The sequence below is a fragment of the Tursiops truncatus genome, chromosome 17 (genome assembly GCF_011762595.2).
Source record: "Tursiops truncatus isolate mTurTru1 chromosome 17, mTurTru1.mat.Y, whole genome shotgun sequence".
Lineage (NCBI taxonomy): Eukaryota > Metazoa > Chordata > Mammalia > Artiodactyla > Delphinidae > Tursiops > Tursiops truncatus.
In genome coordinates, this window is record NC_047050.1 from 4853583 (window position 1) to 4873738 (window position 20156).

At 45.5% G+C, this 20156-nt stretch overlaps 1 protein-coding gene across 1 annotated transcript; it reads right to left on the reverse strand.

Moving 5' to 3' along the window:
• Window positions 1-15392: 15392 nt before the first annotated feature.
• Window positions 15393-19420, reverse strand: PENK (proenkephalin). The gene is made up of 2 exons (XM_004324656.4): window positions 19211-19420; window positions 15393-16575 (listed from the first exon to the last, which is right to left on the reverse strand). Exons 1-2 carry the CDS (start codon window positions 19346-19348, stop codon window positions 15922-15924), a joined length of 792 nt encoding a protein of 263 aa, XP_004324704.1. The 5' UTR covers window positions 19349-19420; the 3' UTR covers window positions 15393-15921.
• Window positions 19421-20156: the final 736 nt, after the last annotated feature.

A 20156-nucleotide genomic window follows, 5' to 3' on the forward strand; every position in this document is an offset into this window, starting at 1 on the left:
CTGCCACCACACTTCAGATGCAAGATGCAAGCCCAGGTGACACGTACTTCTGACCAGCCGGCTGTAGGTCAGAAGTCCCCATGACCACCTCCTTGGGTTCCATTGATTTGCTAGAGCAGCTCACAGAACTCGGGGAGATACTTACTTACATTTACCGGTTTATTGAAGGATATGATAAAGGATACAGAAGAATAGCCAGACGAAGAGATAGGCTGAGGTCTGGAAGGGTCCCAGGTTCAGGACTTGGGGTACATTGGCCTCCCAGTACCTACCAGGGATGTGTTCATCCACCTGGAAGTTCCCTGAACGCCATATTGTTGGGGTTTTAAGGAGGCTTCCTCACATAGGCATGATCAATTAGTAACTCAGTTCCTTGCCCCTCTCCTCTCTCTGGAGGATGGGAGGGAGGCTGAAAATCCTAAACTTCTAATCTTGGCTTTTGGTCTTTCTGGTGACCAGCCCTTTTCCAGGAGCCCACCCAGAGCTGCCACAGCAGAACAAAGATGCACCTCATGCTCTTATTGCTTCGGAAATTATAGGAGTTTTAGGAGCTCCGTGCCAGGAACTGCGGGCAGAGACCAATACATATTTTCTATTATCTCACAGGACATACGTTAAACATTTTTATCTAGACAAATGATAGGCAATGTGCAATTTGTATTATATCACATAAGGACATTTAAATATCTAAGATGGTCTGCTGATTAGTGAAATGCACCTTTGGTTACTTCATTAGACAGTTACATTTTCCCATTTATGAATAGTAAAAATACACCTAATACATTTAATCTTGACGTAAGTTTTGTATGAGTCAGTAATCTTGTTAGGTGTTGCATGATGATGATTTTCTAATTCAGTCATTCCTCATGCTTTGCTAGCTAGCTTTCTCTGCAAGATTTGTCTTCGTTTGGTTTCCCTGAAATACAGTGCCTACTGGAAATGCTTAGTTATTTCTCTTTAGTTACTGATTTTCTAAGTAAGGAGTTGGTTTATTAGGTGCCTCAAATAGAGGCTGTTTTCCAGTTCTCGCTTTTTTTAAATTGAAGTTTGATTAAGTAGACTCACATGCAGTTGTAAATGAATAACAGAGAGATTCCTGGGTACCCTTTACCGAGTTTCATACCATGGAAACCACTGTATAATATCATAGCTGAGATGGTGACATTTATACAATCTACCTCATCTTACTCAGATTCCCCAAATTTTGCTTGTACTCATTTGTGAGTGTGTGTGTTTGTGTGTATATGTGCATTTAGTTTTATACAGTTTTCTCACATATATTTATACCACAGCCCAGACACTCACTACAAGGATCCCCTGAAATTGCCCTTTTGTAACCACACCCACTGCAATCCCACACCCCATCACCTCCTCCTGATCTGTAACCCTGACAATCCCTAATCTGTTCTCTATTTCTAGAATGTTGGCATTTCAAAAATGTCCTATCAAGGAAGTCGTACAGTATGTAACGTTTTGGGACTTTTTTTCACTTAGCGTAATTCCCTAGCAATTTATCCAATTTGTCACATGCATTAGTAGTTCACATTCTCTTATTTTGGGGATTATTATAAACTCATACATTTTCATTGGTTAAATGCACTTGAATCAACTAAACTCATTAATATTTTTGATGCTGAAATTGTCACAACTTTGATGTGTGGGGTCACCTCCCAACTGGTGCCTAAATGCTTTTTATATGGCCCCATCATTTTAAAACAATACATTTATTTATTAAAGTATATGCTGTTATTACCAAAAGGTGCACATCATAACTGTATGGTTCCGTGGATCTTCAAAAGAACGCAAAGTTAAGATCAGGAAAAAGAAAATTACCAGCTCTCTAAATCCTTTGTGTGCCCACACCTAGTCATTACTCCCCAAACCCCACTGGCCTGACACCACAGTCCTGTTTTGGGACTTTATGTAAATGAAATTTTACAACATGTATTTTTGCCATTGTTCTTTCTGTCTTCTTTGGCTCAACATTAAGTTCATGAAACTTATGTTGTTGCCTATAGTGGTAGCTTGTTCATTTTCATTGCAATTGAATACTCAGTTGTGTTAATGTACCATTCTACTAGTGATGGACATTTGAGTTGTTACCAGGTTTGGATACTACAAACAATGCTGTGAACATTCTTATACATGTTTTTGGGTGCACATAAATATGAATTTCTGTTGGATAAGAACTGAAGAATAGAATTGCTGAATCAAAGAGCATGTGTATATTGTGGTTTAGGAAATATTGCCAAAGAGTTTTACAAAGAAATTGTACCAACTTATATGTCTGCCAGGTATGAGAATTCCAGTTGCCCTGTATCCTGAATAGCACTTGGTATTGTCTGTCTTTTAAATTTTAGCCATTCTGGTAAATGCAGGCAGTCTTCTCATACACGTGGATTTTAGTTACCACAGTTGAGCTAAACCACACTAATCCCCCCAAAACATTGTTCAAATTTCAGTGATCATGGATATCAACTGTGAGTAACTGCATAAAACACAGACTTGGTTGCTAGCTCTTGAGTCTGAAAATCATTACGTAAATAACAGATGAGCATCATGATCTGTGACCGATCATAGTCCTTTCATAGTCTGTTGGTGATGAGTCACTGTGTATCTATTCATTTCCCACGTAGACAACAAAGTATGTAGTTGTGTTACCTCCTTGTCTCCCAGTGAGTAACTCACCTGATATTTTTTATAAATAGATAATCAAAAGAGAGAATTGGCCAAAAAAGATTAAAGTACAGCAAAGAAATGAAAACTGGTAACATCAAAAGTAAATTAGATGTGATTAGAAGATTTGAAAAGGATGACAGTCAAGTGAAGATAGGACAAGACCTAGGCCGGCGTGGAGCTGGGTACAAACCATATTGAAACATTCTGTGAATAGAAAGCCAAGGTAAAGAGGCCTCAGTACCTTTTAATTTAAACTGCACAGTGAATAGAGAGCTGCTTATGGTTGAAATGGAGTGTTTACTTCTACTCTGGAATGAAAACTGTAAAAAGGAAAAACTCAAGCATTTTGGCTGGCAGACAAGCTAAAGTGTTGAATTGCCACATTGAAAGAAAACAGTAATTACAAGGAGACTGAAGGAGACCCCTTATGCTAGTATGGGCTGGTTTCATCGTTTCAGCAGCTGGCATGAATTAACAGATGTGAAGTGATCTGGTGACCCTGCTAATGCAGGCTAGGATGCTGCTGTGAAACTTGTAGCGTATTCTAAGAGCTGGTTAAGGCAGGTGGCAGTGCTGGTCGTCAGATACTTATTGTTGATCAGACAAGTCTTTTTTCAGAAGGTGTAATGGTTTGAAAGGTGGTCCCAAAGATACGTCCAAACCCGAATCCCTGCAGCCTTTGAATCTTAATATGGTGGAAGTTGTGATTACATAGAGATGTTGAGAGGAGGAGATTTAGCTTGTGTAAACCTGGGTGGGTCCTGTAAGGTCGGATCTTAACAAACGGCACCACGAAACAGAGGAAAGCTTCAAGTGAGCTTTATTAGGGAGCGCTCCCGGGCGAGGTTCACTGGTCCGAGAGAAAGGGGCCAGAGAAGTCGCACCCGGGCGAGGGTTGGGCAAGATTTTATAGGGGAAGAAGGGAAAGGGGTGTGGTGAATCTGGGAGGGCGCAGGGTATTCCTTATTTGGTGGTCTTTTTGGGTATCCTGGGGGACCGTTAGTCCCGCCCCTCGAAAGGTGGGAAGGCTGGGCTGGTTTCAAAGTCCCCAGGTCAGTTCCTGGAACTGGGTGGTCCGGAGAATTTCGTTCTGATGCAGCCTGTGAATCTGATTGTGTTCCCCTGCCTCGGGCCAGTTGGCCTTACAGATCCCAAATGCAATCACATATATGCTTATAAGAGAAAGGCAGAGGGAGTTTCGGGACAGACACCCAGAGGAGGACAGACAGACATGCAGAGAAGAGGCTGAGGTAGGAGGCAATGTGACCTCAATGGCAGAGACTGGAGTGACATGGCCACAAGCCAAGGATTGCTTGGAGCCAACAGAAGCTGGGAAAGGCAAGGAAGGCATTCTCCCCTAGAGCCTCATGGATGGAGCACGGACTTCAGAACGGGAAGCTGCTCCAATGAGAAAGTTGGTGCTGCAAAACAGTGTGGCTTTGGACGTGTGGACAGCCCTGTAGGGAGGGACGTGTGCCTTAATCAGGCAGGAATGTTGTATATACACCGTCATATGAATCCAACATGACTGGTTTGCTCTCCCAGATGGAAACAGTCATTAATCAAATAGATACGATTTCCTTTGCTGAAGCTGTTACTCCTTGGCTTACTTCCTCCTGGGTAAAAGGGGAACCATATTTCTTAGTATTCTTTCATGTTTGGGAGGAATCCTTTGATCTTACTGCTGTTTACATTGTTGCTGTGGGCTCGAGACGCAAGCCACCTCCCCATATCTGGCCCTCCGTCCTACCCAGAAGAATGACAGATAAGATTGCACTGACGGATAAGCTTATACGGTAAGTCCCCTACGTACGAAACTTCAAGTTGCGAACTTTCAAAGATGCTAACATGTGTTCGCATGTCCAATAACGTAAGTTAGTTCACATGTCTGGTGTACATTGTCACATGTGTGCATCCTCTACAAGTGGTTGTGCTTTTGTGTACTTTACCGTACAGGACTGTATAGAGTACAGTAGTACAGTATCTTTATTTCAAGCCCGGGATGTCTGGAAGCAAGCGTAAAAGCAGCGGTGATGTAGCTGGTACCGCTAAGAAGCGCCAGGAGTTGGAGGCCCAGAGAAAGGGCGGAGACAGACAAGAGGACGAAGACGTAACTGCAGAACCAAAGGGATTCACGACGCAGGAAGTGGCAAGAGGATTTTCTTTATTTGAGGAGGCGCTGTTAGTTTTTGAGGCACAGGACCTGAACATAGAACGGTACATGAAGGTTGCAGCAGCCGTTCGGAATGCAATCCAGTGCTACCGTGTCATCTATGACGAGAAAAAAAGAGCTACTACCCAGACACCACTGGACCGTTCTTTCAAGAGGGTAGATAGACTTGAATCCAGCAAGGAACCAGAACCTGTGCCATCAGCGTCAGGCATGAGTGAAATGGCAGGTCGCCCTCCGTCTGCTATTGCTGAGGATACTTCAGCTCTACCATCGCCCACCTCCTCTCCCTCCTCCAGTCAGTAACTCTTCCTGCCTGTTCACTCGATGCCAGCCCCTGGATGCCAGCTGTTATACCGTGCTACTGTACTTTCCGAGGTACTGTACTCTAAGATTAAAAATGTTTTCTTTCTTTTTGGTGTTTGTTTTTTTCTGTATGATTTGTGTGGTAAGTATTATAAACCTCCTACAGGGTAGTACTCTATAGCTGATTGTGTTATTTGGGTACCTAGGCTGACTTTCTTGGACTTACGAACAAATTGGACTCACGAATGTGCTCTTGGAATTGAACTCGTTTCTTCGTAGGGGACCGACTGTGTGGCCTGTCAGAATATGGGGCTGGAGTGTATGACTGTTAGCATTCCTGACGCCAGCTTGGGCCCTTAGTTTCTGCTGTCCTTTCGCTGACCCGACCCAGGACTGTCCTGTGCAGTGAATCACTTCTCTGCATCTAGGGCTTTGTAATTAATAGATATTGTTTAATTATCATTAGGACCAGATGGCCTCTATGCTCTGTTAGTCCCCAAACAGTGATGAAGACCTTCCCTGACGTATTCCCAGTGGCCACGGGACTAGTTACCCATTCATAAAGCTTGATTAGGGATGCACGTCTTGTTGCTAGGCACCTACCCATATATCCTAGGTTAACTGTCAGATTGTCCCAGTGGCCCCTTGGTGGCGTGGACGGCAGCTGCGAAAGCTCCTGGGTGGTTGTCCACCAGATCCCATCCTGTGAGTACGTTACCCTACAAGAAACCGATTCATTGATTTTATGGAGCTGCCTGCCTTGAATTTTGGTCTCAAGATGTCTTCTCAGCTCAGTGGGCATTTTTCATTCCCTCTGTCCTCCAACAGAGAGAATGTATTTCTCTGTGTTAAACCACCTAGTTAGTGATAATTGGTTATGACATCCCTAGGAAACTAATACAGAAGGCGACTCTGGTAGGCAGAAAAATGGCCCCAGAAGGTGCCCACAGGCTTCCCTAGAACCTCTGTGTTATATAGCGAAGGGGAATTAACGGTGCTAATCAGCTGTCCTAAAAACAGAGATATATTTTGCATTAGTTGGGTGGGCCCAGTTTTATCACAAGGGTCTTTCAATGTGGAAGGGGAGGCAGGAGAGCCAGGAAATTTAAAATTTGAGTTTCTTCGCATCTGCAGCAAATATTCTGCTATGTCTGTATAAAACACTATGTGCTAAAGTCAACTGGGATCAGTCTTTTCCCTTGCAGTTTGGGTTATCAGTTTGATATACAGATAGGTTCATTTGTTTCAGCTTGCTTAAAAGTAAAATCATTTTGAAAAAATTTGGTTTTATCTATTTTTTTAGAATAGGTTGTTTATCTTCATTATTCAAAAGACAAAATTATACAGAAAAGTCCTGCCTCCAATGAAGCTATGCCTACTCCTACCCTGTTTTTTCTGCTTTCTCTCTTTCTATGCACACACACACACACGTGTATATACACACATATATGTTCTTATACATAGAATTTTAAAATATTTATTAATTTAATTTATTTATTTTTGGCTGCGCTGGGTCTCTGTTGCTGCGCACAGGCTTTCTTTAGTTGCGGCGAGCGGGGGCTACTCTTTGTTGCGCTGCGTGGGCTTCTCATTGTGTTGGCTTCTCTTGTTGCGGAGCACGGGCTCTAGGTGCGTGGGCTTCAGCAGTTGTGGCTCATGGGCTCAGTAGTTGTGGCGCACCGGCTTAGCTGCTCCATGGCATGTGGGATCTTCCCAGACCAGGGATTGAACCCGTGTCCCCTGCATTGGCAGGCAGACTCGTAACCACTGCGCCACCAGGGAGGTCCCTATACATAGAATTTTGTAGTATTTGCTTGTTTCTCTTTTTGTGCTTACTTTTACGAATACTAATACTTGTGTTTGCATGTGTGTATTTATATATTCATATTCTTAGTCCTCACTTATTCTGCACACAGAAATAGCACTGTATATAATGTTTGGTGCTTTGATTTTTTTCCCTTAGAAATGTATCCCAGTGATACTTTCATATTAGCACAGAGACCTTGCTCTTTTTGTTTGTTTGTTTTTTACTCTGCATAGTATTCCGTGGTGTGGATCGTCTCCAATCTTTTGCTATTTCAAACAATGCTGAAACGAATAGCTTTGAATAAATTTCAGCTTATACTTTTGCAGGCATACCTGAAGGATAGATTACTAGATGTGAGCTTAATGGGTCAAAGGGGGTAAATGCACTGGATAATGTCAGATATTGCCCAACTCCTGCCTCTAGGTTTGTTTTTCTTCTGTTGCCATGTGTGAAAGTGCTGCTACCTGGGGTGGGCAAGAGTCTGCGTTGTTAACTTTTGGGATTTTTAAAAATCTGATGAATGAAAACCAGGGTCCAGCAGTAGTTTTAATTTTCCTTTCTCTAATTATCAGTTGGGTATTATTTCATTTGTTCAAGCACCACTTATAATTCTTTTTTAGTGCCTTGTTATTTATGCTCTTCACCTATTTTTCTGTAAGATATTGGTTTTTCTTCCTGATTTTTACCAGCACTTATATATATACTAGTCAGAGTCACCCTTTAACTGTGACAAGTGTACGAAATATTTTTTTCTCAGTTTGCCTTCTGTCCTTTTTGATGATTTTTTTCCATGCATAATTTTAAAAAAGCAGTTGAATTTATCAATGTTTTCTTTTATGATTTCTGAATATTGAGTCACAGCTAGAAAGACCTATCACAGTCCAACTTTAAAAGTAAAGGAATTCACACATGTTTTCTTCTGATGGTGTATAGTTTTGTTTACTTTTAGGTCTTTGATTATTCAGATCAAGTGATAGGACCCCTCTGGCACAGAACTCAGCAGTATCTAACCACGCTAGGGATGCGCTTACCCTCTGGCTCAGCAATCTCCGATTTATGTTTGTGGTGTGGAGTGTGGGTTCAGTTTTACCTTTTTAAATTATTACCGGTCACACACACAGCATTTCTTTCCAGAGTCCATTTTAATGCACCCAGTTGAAATTATGCCTATCATATTCTAAATTCTCATGTATATTTGTGTGTTTCTAACTTTCTACTATGTTTCTTGGTTTGTTTATTTGCTCATGGGCCATACTGTTTGCAATATTGATGCTTTCCATCTTTATTTTACTATCGGGTAGGACCACTACTCAGTATTCGCTCTTCTTTTCCACGGTTTTTTTTTTTTTTTTCCCCCTGAGTTTACTTTTTATTTTTGGCAGGTAAATCTGAGCTCCCTGGAGCAGAGAGAGTTTTCAAGCTCTTCTTGATTTTTCTAATGAAACGTGTTAGTTTCAGGCTACATGCAGCAGTGGGTTGTATAAACCAGTATTTCTTTCCTTTCTTGAGCCTCACAGGGGTGGTTTTCAGGGATTCTTTTTTTTTTTTAAAACATCTTTATTGGAGTATAATTGCTTTACAATGGTGTGTTAGTTTCTGCTTTATAACAAAGTGAATCAGCTATATATGTACATATTCTTTAAGGCAGCAGATTAAAACCTTGCCATGGTTGAGAAATTGGTGAAAAGCTTCCATTCTGTACCTGGTTCTCGTTCTCTCTCTTTTTTACCAGGAGGATAAGGCGCTGAGCCAGGAAGCTGAGCTGTCAGGCTGCAGGCTGTGGGGAGGGAGCCCTCAGAGGCTGGCGAGCAGGGCACAGACCAGCTGGGGTTCCCTGAGGCACTCACAGCCCCTGCCCTCCTGCTGGTGCCACAGCCAGTGCTGCCGCAGTATCTGCTCTGGCATCTCCCAGCCATGCAGCCTTGGCGCTGGCTTGGCCCCTGCAGCCTCTGCTGAAGCCTCCGGATGTGCCCGGAGCACAGAGCAGCAGAGTCCACCTCCCAGCGCCTACCCTGCTTCACGCCAGGCTGGGCACGCCTCTCCTCCACTGTTTTCTTATTTAATTTTTCCTTATGAAATTTAGAGGCAACGTGTTTAGTTCCAGAAGGAAAAACTGTTGGTATTTTTCTTGGGATGAAATGGATACATTCACTTAGGAAGGACTGACATCTTCAGACCTTCTTCTCCAGAAACCTGGAATTTCTTTCTTGATGTTCAGGTCTAAGTTTGTGTCTCTCAACAATATTTGAAAGTTTCCGAACTCAGACGGCTCACATTTTAACCTCCCTTTACCACTAGTGTAAAAAAGGCTGTGCTATGAAAAAAATAAAGCCCTACAGCTTAGTCGCAAAATACAGTCAAGACTTGTCTGTCACTTATGCAGGGACCTAGGTGGGTCAGTCGACTCAGCGGTCCAGGCTGATTCCTTGCTGTGGTGCTGCCGTCAGTAAGGTCACCTCACAGCTGACCTCGCACTGGAATTAGTCCCAGGGCCTTGCCTACCTGTGGGAGGGCTAGACGTCCAGTTGCCCTGTGTGAGGCCTGTATTCTCTCAGTTATATCTTCTGACAAGTTGTATATTATGGTATTAATTTCTCTATGTTAACTTCATAGCCTGTTTTCGTAGTGATTTTTTCAACTGTCACTTTTCAGTTGATATTCTTGCATTTGTAGATGGGCATAGTTTTATCTCTTCCTTTTCAATCCTTACACTTGTGACGTCTCTTGTCAAATGCATTGACTGAGGCCTGCAGGACAGTGTTAAATAGTGGTGGTAATAGTGGGCATCCTTGCCTGGCTCCTGCCCTCTGTGCTTTCCCATTCGGTTGGATGCTTTGCCAACAGTCCTCACCTGTGAAACTTGCCTCTGACCTAAATTAGGGATCAATCGTGGCCGTTCTCCCATCCCACACTTGTGAGACGTTGCTGCCCAGTATTTGCTGAACCCTGATATGTCCTCAATCTTTTCAATCCTTATAGATATGAATCACACTTGACACCTGGGGTGAAGTCTCTGTGCCATCCCATACCCAAACTGTGGCTTCAGAGTTTCACTTAATGGGTCATATTTTTAACCCAAAACACACACTGAAGTATAATTTTGATAAGGACACAACTACCGAACTTATTAAAAAATACTAATCCTTGGTGCTGTTGAGGTGATGTGTCTAATCCTTGGTGCTCTTGAGGTGAGGTGTCCTGTCATAAGCATAATCTTCTTGGGTGGACCGCTATGACTGAGTATATGTAAGACTTAGTTATGTGACACCCAGGCCAGATTCCTTCCCTAGCACCCACTCCATGCTCCCCAGAGCACGTTCCGGGAAGGTCAGGTCCTCTCTCCAATCACAACTCAAGTTCATCTCCTCCATACAGCACACAGGGACACCTCTTCTTCTGAATTGTTGCCTGAGCCCATCATTTCCCCCCTTGCATTGATAATTAACTCTGTGCACTGTCCTCCCAGCTAATTTGTAAGCCATTCATTTATTCAACAGATATTTTTCGAACACCTGTTTTGTTGAGACCTGTGTGCTAGGCTCCCGGGATACAGCTATGACAGAGCACCAAGGATTACTTTTTTCTCAGAAGTTGTGTGGACGTCACATAGAAAACAACGCGATTGAGCAAGAAATATTTAATACATGTGACATTCTGAAATGCGGATTTCAGAGCGTGGACTTCCTCATGGCCTGTCCCCTATTCTTAGCACTTTTTCTGTGCTTGGAAGACCTAGCCTTTTACTTGATTGAGAAATTGAAGGGGGAATTGTGGAAAGTTGGCATTTCAGTTCCTGCTTGCAAACCCCTCGCCCTTCCAATTTCTTTTCTAGATCAAGCCCCAGATGAGGGGAACCAGAGGCCCTCGAGTTCTCTGAGGTTCTCCAGTGAAGAGAGGAGCGTGGAGCCTCATGCCCCTCGGGCTGGGGTGAGGGGCGAGCACCCAGTGATGAGGGGAGAGGATGACTCTGCAAGACCTGGGTGAAGGGGGTTCCTTGAAACTACTCATCAAAACCTGGGAATCCTCTTAGAAATGTCCCCCTCACCTTGCTGAGGATGGTGCTGGGAGGACCTCCCCCTTCTACTAATGGCAGGAGACCCTGGGGACTCACAGGCACCCAGCTGGGAGGGGGCTGCTCTACCAAACACTCTACCTCATGTTCCAACCATGAAAAAACATGGCAGGAAGAGTGTAAAGCATATCCGGTATTCTGCCAGCAATGCCATGGAGTCAGTCTACGGGCAGGGTTATAGGCGCGCTGTGGCGATTGTAACAGGGAGGTAAAAAAAGTGACTCCTGGGGGTATTTTATAGTTTAAAAAAACTCATGCATTTATGTCATGGTTTAAGGCCATTTACCACAGAGCAGAAAATAGTTCAGATGCTTAACTTGAAAAATACTTTTGAAAAGCCAAAGAATAACTAAAGATACCCAAGTGGTCAATAAGCGTATAAGGTGGTGTTCCGTCTCATTAGTAATTAGGGAAATGTAAATTAAAACAGAATGGCTAAAATTTAAAAAAGACAGTGTGAAGTATTGGTGAGGCATACACTGCGGTTAGGAGTCCAAATCAGTACACTCTTTAAAAGCTGTTTGGCGTGACAGCCTACAGTTGAACCTATGCATATCCTAGTATCTGGCAAATCTACTCTAGTTATATTCCCAAGAGAAATGTGTCACCTGTGATAAGCCACATGGTCGCAGCAGTATTTGCAATAACCCCAAACTGGAAACAACGTGAGCCTCCATTAATAACAAAATGGGACGTGCATTATTTTCAGGCAATGGAATACTGTTTGGCAATAAAAATAATAAGCCAACCACAGCTATATGCAACGGGATGGTTGAATCTTGTCAATATAACGCCAGCCACGTAGTTAAATAGAAAAAAGTGTATTTTCTTTTCATGGAAAGTTTTAAAACATACAAATTAATCAACGGTTACAGAAGTTAGGAGAGTGGTTACCTTTGGGGAACAGGGGAGAGCTACTTATTCGGAAGGGCATGTGAGTGGGTGCTGGTGATGCTGTATTCTAGGTGTCAGAGGTCTTCTGTTTCTTCTGTTTCTTGACCAGGATGATGGTTCATGAGTACGTTCGTTTGCAGCTTACGATGTGCACTTATGATGTGTGGACTTCTCTGGAGATATGTTATACTTGATAAAAAAAAAAAAGCTAAGAGAAGAAGTATAAGCACATGACATAGATGGGTATGTTTAAACTATTGCCTAGTTCCCGCTGCTGATGTGAATTTTGCAGTCCAAGTCCCCGAGAGGCCCAGGTGAAGGACACTTGGTCTCTGAGAGACCAGGGGTGAGGGGTACCCGATCCCTGAGAGGATCAGGTGAGGGATAGCTGGTCACTGAGAGCCTGGGGGTAAGGGATACCTGGTCCCAAGAGGCCCAGGTGAGGCAGGGCGAGGTGGAGAAAAGCCCAAGACCCACTAGTACCAGCTGGGCGTTTTGAAGGCGGTAGCTAGCCCTGTGGGCGCTGACCCTGGCGGGGCTGGAGCATCCATGCGTATTACCGTGTTAGCGTATTCCCACCCCTACCGAGCTCGGAAGAGGAGAGCTTCCGCTCACACCATCAGCTGGGATTTCAACCCAGGCAGGCTGGCCCCAGAGGTCACAGGTTATCACCTCCCAGGAGGAACCAGATCAGGACTCAGGCTCGGAGGTGGAGCTGGGGAGCCCCCGTGCCAGGACAGGTGCAGAGTGGAGCAGTGCCGCCCTCTGCAGTCTGTGGGGATCAACTCTGTAAAAGGCGCACAGAGTTTCCCAGAGACCCTCTCAGAGAGCTGCAGCTTCCAGTTCATCTTACCCTACACTCTAGCCCATCAACTCGAAGTCCTCGTCCTGGGCTACTCCCACCCCTTCCGCGGTTATGGGGGGCCCAGAGCACCTGTGCTGGACGCACGCTGAGCGCCACAGCCAGGGCACAGTTATCTGCGTTTACAAGAGCATCCCACTAGCTATCTACCTTACATTTGATAGCTAGTGGGAAGCAGCCGCATAGCACAGGAGATCAGCTCGGTGCTTTGTGACCGCCTGGAGGGGTGGGATAGGGAGGGTGGGAGGGAGGGAGATGCAAGAGGGAAGGGATATGGGGACATATGTATATGTATAACTGATCCACTTTGTTATAAAGCAGAAACTAACACATCATTGTAAAGCAATTATACTCTAATAAAGATGTTAAAATAAATAAATAAAAGAGCATCCCAGGGGCCTCTTAGGCAAATGCCCCTCAGCATTTAAATAGGAAAGTCTTGAAAATGAAAGCCTTTAAGAGATAAAGCTGATGATGGTATTTCAGACTCAAGGCTGGACAGCCTGGGGGATATCTGGGGACACAGGAAGACCTACCCAGCACCCCTTGAGCCACAGGAGTCACGTTTTGTGCACAGCCGCCCTTGCTGTGCACACAATGTGACCTTACTGTTAAGGTCAGCCTGAGTGAGGTCCTTGCTTCGTTTGATGTTCCGGGTAGGAGTTGACAGCCCCACGTGCACCCAAGGGGAACGAACCATCTTGTCCCATGGTCTTTCCCTTCTCTCCTCCCTTCCTCTGTTTCCCTGTCCCTCTCCTCTGTTCCTTCCCTCCCTAAACATTTGTGGTGCATCCACCAGGCCCTCAATTCACCACCCTCAGAAGAGGCCCCAGATGGTGAAGTAGAGGGCCAGACCTTTGCCTGTTAGCTACCCTGAGCACCTGAGCTCGGTCTGCACAGCTACCCCGAGTAGAAACGAAAAGGCTCCCCGGGAAGAATATGCTTGGTTTGAAAAAGAGTGCATATTCATTCGACTGTATTTTCTCATACACATTGGATGAGATATATATGTACACATATTGTTTTACTGTAACAGAATAATTGGATTATTATCTTAAAGAGAAGGAACGAGTCATTCTGCTTTTACTGTCTCCGGGGTGCAGGCTGGATTTCTGTTTCTCAGATTTGGGTATCCTTAGTTTTAAGGGAGAGAATTTTTTTTTTTTAACATCTTTATTGGAGTATAATTGCTTTACAATGGTGTGTTAGTTTCTGCTTTATAACAAAGTGAATCAGCTATACATGTACACATATCCCCATATCTCCTCCTTCTTGTGTCTCCGAGGGAGAGAATTAAGTGACTTTTTTTCCCTCAAAGGACTAGCCCCTTGTCTCTCAAATCTGACCTGCAGATGGGTTTTGTTTGGGCCACACTGGTTTAAATGGAATCAATAGGCCGAAATTAAGAACTTGAGATATTATCATGAAAATTGAGGATTCGGATTTCTTTGGAAAAGTACTGGGCTGGCGTTTCCAAGGGAAGGAGTTGGCTCAGGTTGAATAGAGACCCAAGATCTCTGATGTGTTTCAGCCCTATCATTTCTTACGGCTCCAGACACGGATTTCCACAGGCCTGCTGCTGTTCATCAGCTCCTTTCCAACCTGCTTCAAACGCTTACATTATCTGCATCTCTAGTTCAAAAGAAGGAGGGCTCTGGCCTGGAAGTTAGTTTGTCAAAGATCACGGAGATAGCTGCTGGTGGGGATCGGTGAGTGGCAGGGACCTGTGACCCCTTGCACTGACCGGCGGGACAGCACATGGCCGTGGGGAGGTCCCGGGAACCCAGCAGGGCTGGACTCAGAGGGGCGGTGGGCGGCCCCATCGGGAGGCAGCACATGGTCTTGCACAGACCTGGGTTGCAGAGTAGAGGCTCTTCCTCTGTCTCCCTCAGTTGCTAAACTCTGATTTGTGGGGAAGAACGCAAAGGAAGGGATGAGTGAGGGTCCTGGGAAAATGACTCAGTGGATGGGAATTTAGCTGCAGGTGGTTTCAATTAGCAAAACAAAAGACATGTTACATTTTTTGTACCTGTTGTCCCAAATGTTTTAATTAATGTGAAGTAGTCATAAACTCCTTGTGTGATGAGAATTTGCCTTCCGAAACATTCATAATACCTTGCCCAGTGATCTGGCCACCAAATCCCTCCATTCCTGCATCTGTCCGTTCATCAGATTCTGGAGGCCCCACTGGGGTTATGGTGTAGGGGGTGGACAACAGTGGAGATAGAGACACAAGCCCTTCCGATTCTTGGTAGTGGCCTGGATGAGAGACAGGGAACTGGAGTGGAAAGGACATTGCTTGGGAGCAAGAAGTTTCGGGTCTTAATTCCATTTCTATCCTTCAACTGCTGGGCAATCTTGGGCCAATGAATTGACCTTTCTGGGCTCCACTTTCTGTATTTGTAAAATGGGGCTAAATTATCTTTAATTTTTTTTTTAATGTCTAAAATATTTTGCTGAAGAAAAGAGACATACACATTTGGATGTAAACGCAGAGTTCCTTATATATGAGGGTACAGTTTGTATCTTTATTAGGCTTTGGTTATTCCTCACGTACCTGAATTCCAGAAACGAGAGTGGAAATACATTTTGTTTTGCTACTGTGTTTGCTCATCTAAGATGTCATATACAAGGAATTAAATGAAAAATGTTTTTGCAGCCTCAGCAGTTGGAAGAGGAGGGGGCCAGTGATGCTTCTGTTGAAAGCAGATGGTTTCACTGTCTGTGAGTTTAGGATGTGCGGTGGAAACCTAAGGGCGAATGAGAGCTTCGGAGGGGAAGAAACTTGTAAGAATGTTGTGCAGTTGGGGTGATGGGTTTATTATATCTACATACAAGTATGCATTTATTGGCGTTTTGTCAAAAATAAAGGACAAGGTAATACCAAAAACGATTTGAGCATGTAAACAAGACAGCTGCAAGAGACCAATACTGACAGGCTTAAGGATTCTCAAAAGAACACAGGACCTGGAGTGACAGCTTTCAGGTTGTACAGTTAAGTTATCCAGACAATCAAGTCAACTGTATAATGCAAGCAACACAGGACAATACAACACGACCGGCGAAGCAGTCTCTCACTGGGGGGTGGAGGAAGGCTTGCTGGGGCCTGGGCTCACTGATGGGAAAGGGGATTAAAATCTCATAAATCCTCCATATCTTTTCTCCATTTCGGGAACTTCCTTCGAGTAACTTTCACCTTCTTCGTTGGAGGGCAGGGAATCTGCAAAGCGCTTGAGGAAGCCGCCATACCTTTTCTGGTAGTCCGTCCACCACTCCGGGCGACCCACTCTTCTCATGAAGCCGCCGTACCGCTTCTGCAGCTCTTTGGCTTCGTCTTCCAGCTGGGGGCTTCTCTTTAAGCCTCGCATGAAGCCCCCGTATCTCTTGCTCACGTCTGCGTCATCCCTGCCCTCCTGGTGGGGAGCCCCTTCTCGCTGGTTCCCCTCTCCCAGCAGCTCTTTCAGCAGGTCGGAGGGATTGGCTATGGAGTCGTCTTCCTCCGTATCCTTCTTCATGAAGCCCCCGTATCTCTTGCCAAGGATTTCACCTCCGTTTGCCTCTTCCTCCGGCTCCAGGGGGTACAGCTCATCCATCTTCTTCATGAAGCCCCCATACCTCTTCATGAAGCCCCCGTACTTCTTGGCGAGCAAACGGTGGTCCTCCTGTTTGCCGAGGGCACTGTTGCCATCTGGAGGGAGCTCCAGCTTGGACAGCTGCAGAAGCTCCTTGCAGGTTTCCCAGGTCTTGAGAGAAGGCAGTTTCCCCTCACATTCCAGTGTGCAAGCCTGGGAAAAGAATTCGATTTAGTGATAAAAAGAGGCTCTTCTGATTTCGTTCATCAAACACATTTTTTTTTTTAGACCACTCTATGCTTGCTTTGATGTGGAAACTCCCACATAATGGTCTCATTTTCCTTATTACAACGTTTTGCCGTACTGAACAGGCAAATCAAAGGAAATTCAGAAGGGGAGATTGTGGAGAATTAATGGAATCAAATTAGAATTTTTCTTTGCATTTTAACAGATTGTATATGCTGTGCCCTTGCAATATTGTAAAGATATTTTCCCACCCAATTTTAACCTATATATGACATTTCCTAGCAATTCAGGGGTTTCTATGGCCCCCTGAAGTCTACTTATAGAGCCCAGTTACCAACCCATGATTTAGACATAAAAACCAGGCATTTTCTGGGGATTTAAAAATATATTGGTAGGGCTTCCCTGGTGGCACAGTGGTTGAGAGTCCACCTGCCGATGCAGGGGGAGCGGCTGGGCCCGTGAGCCATGGTCTCTGAGCCTGCACGTCCGGAGCCTGTGCTCCGCAACGGGAGAGGCCACAACAGTGAGAAGCCCACGTACCGCAAAAAAAAAAAAAAAAAAGAAAAAGAAAAAATATATATATATATATATGTGTATATATATATATGTATATTACTTAATATGAAATACACACATACTATTTTCACAATGAAAGGAAGCATTTTATTAGTGCAGCAAAATTCTTTAGGGTATATATTTAAGCAGCTCTTAATGATTTATTTATTAATTTTCTTCGTGTCTAAGAAAATTAAATATATGCATATATAAAAATCTAAAGATCTAATTAAAATGGTTCTGTTTTATTCTTGACATCTGATTAAGAAGTCAAAACATCATTAAAAATTTAAGATGTTCAGGTGTCAAGAATATTTCCATCCTAAAATGAAATTTAAATAATCTATTGGCCAAAAATTAATGTTGAATATTTGTATACTGTTACCAAAAGGCTTTTAAAAAGGGATTCCTTCAAAAACAAATAATGGCAAATAATCGGAATAGCACAGTCATAGAATGGAAGTGGTGTTAATTTATATGCTCCTGTAGCCATCTATGAATTTTTGTATTATTCACCCTCTGTGTTAGAGGGTAAATTCAATTTGGACATCAATCATGGCATGCCTGCTCATCTTTGTATCCACCACAGAATGAAGCACAAGTGTCTTTCACATGCTAGAAACTCAATAACTCAGTAAATATGTGTTACATTGATTTTACTACATAGTTCTGGCTAAGCAACCTAATTTCTCACGTGTCTTTTTCATCTAAGTGAAAATTCCAGAGCTGCTGTAATTCTAACAATATAGTCATCAACAAGCCTTTTTTCACAGAGAAAATAACAATCCTAAATGTAAGCTTCAATAGAAAACTAACCAGTTAAACAAAAAACAAATCAGAAAGAAAAAAGATGGATGAAGGGGATTGTTACCCCTACTTAAGATGCAGCATTTTTCTCAGAGTTTAAATATAAAGCCCTACTACTTGTCGAATGAAGTGGATCAGGTAATCCAATGGAACGAAGAAACATTTAACCTGAAATATACACCTTGGGTTTTGTGGAATCCTTTCCTTAATTTTTGTCCCTGTTTTATGCATCTACATAATAAAATTGCTTCAAAAGCTCTAGTGAGGAGCTGAGCTCTTTGGATTAGTACATTATTCTCTGCCCAACTTAAGTTATCACAGAAGTTCAACAAATTGAGGAGACAGTGCAAAGGAATTATTGGGGGAACTAGTTAAAATGAAGCTTCCTGAGTCCCAACTTCAGAGATTCTGACTCAGTAGAGCAACAGGAGTGATTCAAGAGCACACAGACTATGATTAGAAAGACGGTTCTTTTGACCTTAGATTCCCCCCCAACCCCAAGCCCCTGTGTAATTTATCTTTGCATTGTGGCCACCTCTTTGGACTCCGCCACGTCTCCTGTGCCCTCTTCATAGCCAAAGTAAACTGCTGTCTTAGTAGGTGTTACAAAAGCACGTTCTAGACAAGACAGAAGTTGAATTCCAGCATCACCTGCTGTCTGTAAAACGGTGGCTGACCTCTTTCTCTCCAGCCTCCTGCGCTCTCCCTTCCTCCCCTCCCTTTATCCCTTCCCCATCCCATTGCTCTCTCATACCCGCAAGTGAGGGTCAGGATCTGAGAGACCTGAGCTTAAAAGGGCTAGAGAAATGACATTCGAATAAAGGCAGCGGAATATCACTAATAAAAAAGTCTATATTCTTTGCGGGAAGGATGGGAAGATGGCTGTGTGCGGAAGGAGCCCTTGGTGGGCTACGTGAGGAGGCGGGGTAACAGCATCTTCCTGGCGGCAGGTGAGGCGACAACCCAGTGCTCTCCGAGGTGCTGAAGACAGTACAGCTCGGGACTCCCGCCTCCCCGGGGTGAAAACAAACTTGGTTTGCGCGGAGACCCCGCCGCCCTTTCCGGTCCCTAGATAGTCGCGGGTCCCGAGAGCTACTTGGTCAGCGTTCGGGGAACAGTCGGGACGCCTGGGTCACCAGGGGTCCGCGCCGGCTGTGACCACGAGATGCGCCGCGCGGCGGACCCGGGCTGTCCGCGCAGGGTCGCGGTTACCAGCTCCCGCGCCGCGCGGAACACTCACCAGCGGGTTGAGATCGGTCGGGCGCGCCAGGCGGTAGATGCAGGTCGCGCAGTCCTGGCTGCATTCCGCCCGCACGGTCGCCAGGAGCCCGGGGCCGAGCGCCAACAGCCAAGTGCAGAGTCTCAGGAACCGCGCCATGGTCTGCGGGGAGAGGGCACACGAACTCCGAGCCCGCCCGGGGCGCAGAGCGGCTCCCTGGCAGGGACTCCTCGCGGGGCAGCTGCAACGGGGCGTTCGTCGAGCCCGCCGGGACACTCTTTCCCGGTCCCCTCGCCCGCCTGGGGGACGGCTCCGATCGCCTCGCGGTTCCCGAGTTGTCACTGTCACCCGGACCCCGGGGCGGCCCCAGACACTCGCTCCCTTTCCGGGCGGCCGCTGGCCCGGGCAGGATTCTGGAGGGAACTACGGAGACCAAATTCGAGAGCGCGCCAGCCCGGGGAGGCGCGATATTGACCCGGGTCACATACAAGGAGCGGAAGAAAGTTGGGGAACCCCATGCAACGCAACGCGGAATAAAACGCAGCTGGCGGACGGCCCCAAACCCACGCAGCAAGGCGAGCTTTGGCCAAGTTCACTCACGTTGCCACTGTTCCGGGCGCACAGGCTGGTCGGAGAAAGCCGGTGCGGGCGACTCCAGGAGGGAGAGGAGAGCAAGGCAGGCGGGCGGGCGGCGCGGGGCTCACCGTCACGGTCCTCGGCGTCGCCGCGGCCGCAGCGCAGGGTTGGGGGCCCGCCTCTACAGCCTCCTTCGCCTTCCGGGCTGCGGCGGCCGGAGCCACTTTATAATTTGCCCCGGAGCGCAGGAGGCGTGCGCGCCCCAATCGCCAGCGGGCTGCCGCTGACGCAGGCCCTACGCCGGCCGCGTGCCGCCCCCGCCGGAAGGGGGGTCCGGACCGCGGCGGGGGGATGCGCGTGGCGGCCCACCCCTCGGCCGGGTGACACACCA

Excerpts from the sequence above, each read along its gene's own strand:
- PENK (XM_004324656.4), bottom strand. The coding sequence starts at position 19,348 with ATGGCGCGGTTCCTGAGACTCTGCACTTGGCTGTTGGCGCTCGGCCCC. Across the intron at positions 16,576-19,210 it reads CGACCGATCTCAACCCGCTG|GCTTGCACACTGGAATGTGA; the intron begins GTGAGTGTTCCG and ends TTCTTTTCCCAG.